This window comes from Cyprinus carpio, chromosome A12, assembly GCF_018340385.1.
Source record: "Cyprinus carpio isolate SPL01 chromosome A12, ASM1834038v1, whole genome shotgun sequence".
Classification (NCBI taxonomy): domain Eukaryota; kingdom Metazoa; phylum Chordata; class Actinopteri; order Cypriniformes; family Cyprinidae; genus Cyprinus; species Cyprinus carpio.
The window spans coordinates 26,128,875-26,136,374 of NC_056583.1; the positions used below are offsets into that span (position 1 = coordinate 26,128,875).

Genomic DNA, 7,500 nt, shown 5'->3' on the forward strand with positions numbered 1-7,500 from the left:
AGTTTATTCATAACTGTTCGCATGCATTTGATTTTATTTAAACGATCATATTTTCAAAATGGATTTATTCAAATAGATTAGAATCAGCAGAAATATATTCATTGGGAAAACAATTACATTTATTAAGTTAAAAAGTATGAACATGGATAAAATATGGGTAGCTGTGGGACAAACAATATTCAGTTAGATAAAAGATATAAGATTGAAACAAATGGGATAGTTTGATGATAAAGAAATAAGATTTCTTCTCTCTCTAGCTGAATTTTTGTCTCATCCAAAAACATTCTTAAAAAGCTTTTCTCTCTTCAAAAACATTTTTCTGTCTTCATTTTTTCCTTCTCATCCAAAATCATTTTCTCTCTTCAAAAACGTTTTTTTTTGTGGCTTAAAAAAATTCTTTCTTCAAAAATATCTAAACTTTTTAATCTTTATTTTATTCTTTCCAATTTTTTTATCTTATCCACAAAAAAAAAAAAAACATTTTTCTCATAAAAAAAAAACTTTTAAAAAATTCAAAAACTCTCCTCATAAAAAAAAATTTGTTGAAAAATTTTTCTCTTCAAAATGTTTTTTCTCTCTTCAACGTTTTCCTCATCCAAAACCTTTTATTCTCTTCAAAAACTTTTTTTTTCTGTTTTAAAAAAATGATCTTCAAAAATATCTAAACTTTATTTTTTTATTTAATTTTATTTATCTTTAAGATAATTTTTATCTTTATTTTTTCACTCTTAATTTTTTTTCTCTCATTTAACAAAAAAAAGTTGTTAAAAACTTTTCAATTTTGTTCTCTCTTCAGAAAAAAAAAGATTTTTAAGAGACAAAAAAGTTGTTGGGAGAGAAAAAAAATCAGTGACAGACCATGAACATCTTAGTACTCTGTAGGTTATTGTGTATTCAAGACATTCAGTTTATTAATACTATAACAGAAAGCTAACAGAAAGTATCATTTATGTAGAACTTGTAAATATGCCTCACGTTATTAGTTTATTAGTTTATGGTAAAACTGTGTAATCCAGATGCATGGAAGTTATTAGTGCAGATCAAATACATCAATCTTAAAATGACATCTAAATATTTTTTGAGTGCATGAGAATGAACCATTCACAACACACACAAGTACCCATCTATCCACCTCTGCTCTTCCGAGCCTTAAACCCTATATTATGATCTACAGAGCTACATCCCTACCTACCACCCCAGAATACCGAGTACTGCATCTCCAGGATGCCTCCGTATCAAGGACCTGATGGAGTCCCGGGGGCGCTGGACTACACCGCCTTCTCTACGGTGCTGTACGGCGAGAGCGACCTCTAGCTGACCTCTAGCTGACCTCTAGTCATGTGTGTGTGACCTCACTGTCTGACACCGGCCGTGATGATCTTAATTACACCAGAACATTTGCTGAACATGAAAACGTGTGTTTCATTTCAAAATAAAGACTTTTAGCCACTGCATTTTGTGTTTGTGTGAATTATACTGAAAGGTCCAGAAGATTTGGGGGGGGGGGGGTCAAATGATTTTTTAAACCTTTAAATTTAAAGCAAATATTTATATTGAAATATTAAAAAATGAACAGTTTTAGTTAGCAATGGCTGGTTAGGGTTAGTTCAATGCAAATACATAAAAAAATACAAAATCTGATATAGCTTTTCCTATTGTTCCAGTAAAAAAAATAAAAATATTAATTAAATAATTATAATATAAATATTAATTTATTTAATATGAGTGCAAAATTGCGTAAAATATTAAGATTTATTTTTTTAACATGGATAAAACAAAAAATAAATAAAATGCTAATGCAATATTACACAAAAACATTAAAGAAATGCCTGTTGCTTCTCCAGTATATACAGTATATATATATATATGTAGTATCACACAAAAAATTATATATATTTATATACTGTGTCCATCTATCTGTAATACCTACATATATACAGTACAGGTCAAAAGTTTGGAAACATTACTATTTTTAATGTTTTTGAAAGAAGTCTCTTCTGCTCATCAAGCCTGCATTTATTTGATCAAAAATACAGAAAAAACAGTAATATTGTGAAATATTATTACAACTTAGTTATAATAGTTTTCTATTTGAATATAATTAAAAAAATAATTTATTCCTGTGATGCAAAGCTGAATTTTCAGCATCATTACTCCCTGCCTTCAGTGTCACATGTAACATCCAGTCTATCACATGATCATTTTAGAAATCATTCTAATATTCTGATTTATTATGAGTGTTGGAAACAGTTCTGCTGTCTAATATATTTGATGAATCAAAAGGAGAATTAAAAAGAACTGCATTATTCAAAATAAAAAAGGAAAATTCTAATTAATAAATATATTCTAATAATATATTTAAAATTCTTTACTATCACTTTTTATCAATTTAACACATCCTTGCTGAAATAAAAGTATTGATTTTATTTAAAAAAAAGAAATAAAAAAAATTACTGACCCCAAATTACTGACTCAAACTTAGTGTATCTGTGTAATATTACAAAATCCTTTATATTTTAAAAAAAATAGCTTACTTGTATATTGGTTTTATTACTTTTATTTTTAAAACAACATAGCTTCTTTTTCGTTTTTTTTTTACTTTTTATTCATCAAACGTATCCTAAAAAAAAGATCACATGTTCTGAAAAAAATTCTAAGCAGCAGAACTGTTTCCAACTTTGTGATAATGAATCATCATATTAGAATGATTTCTAAAGGATCATGTGATAATGATCCTAAAAATTCAGCTTTTGCATCACAGAAATAAATGATAATTTAAAGTATAATAACTTTAAAAAACAATTATTTTAAGTTGCATAATAATATATCACAATCCTTACTGGTTTTTTTCTGTATTTTTGATCAAATAAATGCAGGCTTGATGAAGCAGAAGAAACTGCTTTCAAAAACCATTAAAAATAGTATATGTTTCCAAACTTTGGACCTGCACAAACACACACACATTATTTATTTTATTTATTTATTTTGCAGCATTAGAGGGTACCATTGTATCAGACAAACACACACACACACACACACACACACACACACACTAAATAATATCAAAATTAAATAAACCCACTAACAACAACCACATTTTGTACTTTCTCCCAAGCTTGGTTTGTGTTTATGATTATGATGTCAGTGTCAGTATGAAATTTCAGTATTTATCTCTTCCAATAATCCCTGCAACTTTTCTTTGATGACTTTTGAAGTTTGCTAAAGATAAAGCTGGAAATGAAACATTAATACAACCTGACCATGCACGGAGAGATATGATGGAAAGAATCACAATCACATTTACATATTCCAGTGATCATAAATCAGACAGAAACCCAGTTCTGAACCTGCATGATTTATTCGATCTGCACTGATGCTAAATGTTCACCGTATACAAGAAACAAATACAAATAATCACAATAACACACACAACCTCCCGCTTCCTGACAGACAAACACCTTCAGCAGAACAAACCGCACGCGACTATGAGTACAGGACATCCATCTAAACCTACCGAGTTTCACTGCTTGTCCATCTGAAGACGGCCGTGAGACGCGTCACTGTATAAAAATACTACCATGAGAACGCACGAGAGAAAACATGTGTTCATATGCACCAATCTGGACAAGAGTTGGTGGAGAAAAAGAAAAACTGTGAAGGTGAGATCTTCCTGAGTCATATAGTGAACCGAAGCGGCAAACAAAAAGCAAACTGCTGCTGGTACGAGAAAGAAACAGAACCGTTCGTTAGTAGAGATTCACAAACAAAACACACGAGAGAAAGATTTCGTTTGGTGTTTCACTCCTTGGCTGAAGTCTGAGAGCCCTGGCCAATCAGAGCAGAGCGCTGAGCTGTCAATCATCGTGATGGATGGACGAGTGGGCGTGGCTTTTGTCCTGCTGCCTGATTTAATTAAACTGAATTATTCACACGTAAGAGATGATTGTGAAAAGAAACACGTCAAACTAACAAACTCCATTCCGTGTGCTGTGTTCCTAAAACATCCACGGCCTCCAAAACGGGAAAAGGAAGTAAAAGGAAGTGATGATGATGATGATGAAGATGTTATTGCTCGCTCAGCTGCTCTCTGCTCTCGCCGTGTTTCGAGGGCTGGTTCGGGGACGGTGTCTGGGACGGATGGTTTCCTGCGGGCAGTGAGTGGGTCACCGGAACCAGACCCTCCGAACCCGCCGCCACTCCGGCCATACCTGACGGGAACCTGCGGGAGAGGGCAAAGGTCACCACGCAGACATGTGACACGCACTAGAATGTGATTAGCATGGAATAAAGGGGTGTGAAAAATGGCAGCCAGGATGTTGTTTCTAACGGTGTTCAACTATTAAACACTGAACGCTATTAAAAACGTGTTTTCATTAATCGAAATAAAACTTAAATAAACTGAAATAACAGAAATAAATTAAATAAAACATAAAAAACAATCAAATGAACAACTTAAATGTAAAATTTTAATAAAAATAAATTATAAATTTTTTAAAAAAAAAAACAAAATTTATATTAAAAAAAAAAAAAAAAAAATATATTAAAAATCTTAAACTAAACAATTTTTAATTTCAAAAAAATTAAACTGAATTTAAAAAAAAAAAGTAAAATAAAATTAAATGAAATATTACATGAAAAACTTAAATGTAAAAATGTACATGAAAATTAGAAATGTTGTCTTGGCAATTCATTGAAATAAAACAAAAACATTAAAAAAATAAATAATGACAAAAAATAATATAAATAAAATAAAATAGATGAAAAACTTAAACTTAATTTTTTTTAAGTCTTGGCAATTAACAGATTTTTTTTTTTTTTAATTTAAAATAAAATAAAATAAAATATTACATGAAAAACTTAAATGTAAAATGTTGTCTTGGCAACTAATCGAAATAAAACAAAAACATTAAAAAAAATACAAAAAATAATATAAATAAAATAAAATATTAGATGCAAAACTTAAACGTAAAAATGAATGAAAAACGAAAATTAGAAATGTTGTCTTGGCAACTAACTGAAAAAAAAAAATTAAAAAACTATTTAAATAAAATTAAATTAAATATTAGATGAAAAACTTAAACTTAAAAACCTAAATGAAAATTAGAAATGTTGCCTTGGCAACTAACTGTAAAAAAAAAAATAATAGAAAAATTTAAATAAAATTTAATTAAATATTAGATGAAAAACTTAAATGTAAAAATGTACATGAAAATTAGAAATGTTGTCTTGGCAACTAATTGAAATAAAACAAAAAACATTAAAAAAAAATACAAAAAACTATATAAATAAAATAAAATATTAGATGAAAAACTTAAACGTAAAAATGAATGAAAAATGAAAATTAGAAATGTAGCCTTGGCAACTAACGAAAAGAAAAGAAGAAAAGAAAAGATTGGATAAACAACTTAAACTTGAATGTTGACGTGGAAACTTTAAACTAAACTAAACAAAATATTTGATGAAAACCAAATGTAAAAACTTAAATGAAAATTAGATATGTTGCCTTGGCAACTAACTGTAATAGAATAAGTTAAAGTACTAATATAGCTAAATATTTAAAATAGAATTTAAAAAGTCTAATAAAAAGGACCAAAGAAAATATAAAAAATAAAAAAAAAAAAAAGTAAAAAAGTAAAAAAAAAAAAAAATTCAAAAGATTAAAAAAAGTACAAAAAAACTATAATAGTATATAAATTAATCTAAAATAACACTGGTCTCTAAATGGACTATCATAAGATGAAATAATAATAATATTTTAACTTGGCATTATGCCATAATTTGCCATTAACATTAACATTTATCAGTGTAAATATTTGGGTGTATTTATTAGTTTTTTAAAATCATTTCTATTTAGCTTTACTTTATTTTAATTGTAATATTTTTAGCACTTCAGCAAACTTATTTTATTTTAGTTGACAAGGCAACATTTCTAAGATTTTTCAATCTAATATTTATATTTTACTTTATATTTTATTTTAACTTATATATTTAACTTAACTTATTTAAATTAACAAAAATTATTTTTAATGATAATAACAACAAAAAAGGATGCAGGCCTGTAGCCATTTGGTTATGTTTCTGGCCTTAAAGCCTGTAAAGATGTAAATCTCTATAAAAGAAGGTTTAGAGAAAGAGTTTAGTGACTAATCTATTAAACTAAATGCTGAGGGAGGGTGTGGCCATCAGAGGTCAAAGGTCAAAGCAGCAGAGACAGACGGGCGTCTGACGTTCTTTTACCTGCTCTTGCTTTAGGCATTGATTTTGTCTTGGGGGGCGGAGCCAGTCATGATGGCCTGCATTGATTGGTTGACATGGCTGCGTGAGAGAAGCAGATGTGGGCGGGGCTCAGAGTTAAACTCATGTCTGTGTGGGGGTGGAGCTTACGGGGTTGGGATCATGGTGAAACAATGAATGAAAATCAAACAAATAATGAATGATGAGCTCGATGAACATTAAATATGATTCTGGTCGTACCTGTAGGCGGCGCCGTTGAGCTCGGGATGAACCTGCTGCTCCATCAGGCCCCAGGAACCCGATGAGATGAAGAACTCTTTATTCACACAGTTCCTCAGACTGTCAGGAATCCGGCCTGAGACACACACAGACTGTTTTAATCACTCAGATCAGCTGGTTAATGACCGAGGCGGACTGACTGAGTGTGTACCTGTGATGGCTCTGCGTATCTCTGTAGCGGCCGCTTCTCTCATCTCCAGAGACGCCTGCTCGCTGTACCAGGCCGTGTGCGGCGTACAGATCAGGTTAGGAGCGTCTTTCAGAGGACCCTGCGCAAAACTACAAAGAAATCAGTGCATCAGTGATTAAAGAAATATTCTGAGGACCGCATTTGTGTCTTTCTGTCCATTTACACTGAAAATATCCTTTCATGTAGTGTACAGAAACCAGAAAATGAGTTTTACACAGGAATAATTACTGTAAGGTCTCTTCTGCTCAGCAAGGATGCATTTCTTTGATCAAAAATACGGTAAAAATGGTGAAATATTATTATTTTTTAAAACAGCTGTTTTCTATGTGAATATGTGTTAAACTGTAATTTATTTCTGTGATGCGCAGCTGTATTTTCAGCATCATTACTCCAGTCTTCAGTGTCACATGATCTTCAGAAATCTATTCAATATTATGATTTTCTGCTCAAGAAACATTTCTGAATATCATCAATGTGACAAACAGTTGTGCTGCACAATATTTTTGTGGAAACTGTGATGGATTAGTTCAGAAACTCATCCACCTTAAACAAGAAATCCCACAAAAAAAATACAACTTAAACAGCAGTCCCACCTCAAAAGGACAATTTTCACGGTTTTAAGTAAGACATTTTACAGTAATGTCATGTTGAAATGACTGAATGTGTTGAGCAGCATGTCTCAGATTAATCTCTTGTCAAAGTCACCTGAAGGGTTCGGTCTCGTGGACGTCGAGCGCTGCTCCTCGAATCCGGCCCTCCTTCAGCGCCTGAGCCAGAGCCCTCTCATCCACCAGACC

The 7,500-nt window shown here is 31.0% G+C and overlaps 2 protein-coding genes across 2 annotated transcripts in view; one reads left to right on the forward strand and one right to left on the reverse strand.

Annotated features, from left to right (window-relative positions):
• Nucleotides 1–1,454, forward strand: part of zgc:165653 (uncharacterized protein LOC100006671 homolog) — a 22,220-nt gene extending 20,766 nt beyond the window's left edge. The window contains 1 exon segment of the mRNA XM_042768210.1: nt 1,173–1,454. Coding sequence (XP_042624144.1) covers nt 1,173–1,314 — 142 coding nt within the window. The 3' untranslated portion in view covers nt 1,315–1,454.
• A 1,885-nt stretch (nt 1,455–3,339) lies between these two features.
• Nucleotides 3,340–7,500, reverse strand: part of ctbp2l (C-terminal binding protein 2, like) — a 14,051-nt gene continuing 9,890 nt past the window's right edge. Inside the window, 4 exon segments of the mRNA XM_042768211.1 lie at nt 3,340–4,219; nt 6,475–6,589; nt 6,665–6,792; nt 7,409–7,500. The exon segment at nt 7,409–7,500 is cut by the window's right edge and continues 39 nt beyond it. Of these exon segments, the coding sequence (XP_042624145.1) occupies nt 4,066–4,219; nt 6,475–6,589; nt 6,665–6,792; nt 7,409–7,500 (489 nt within the window). The 3' untranslated portion in view covers nt 3,340–4,065.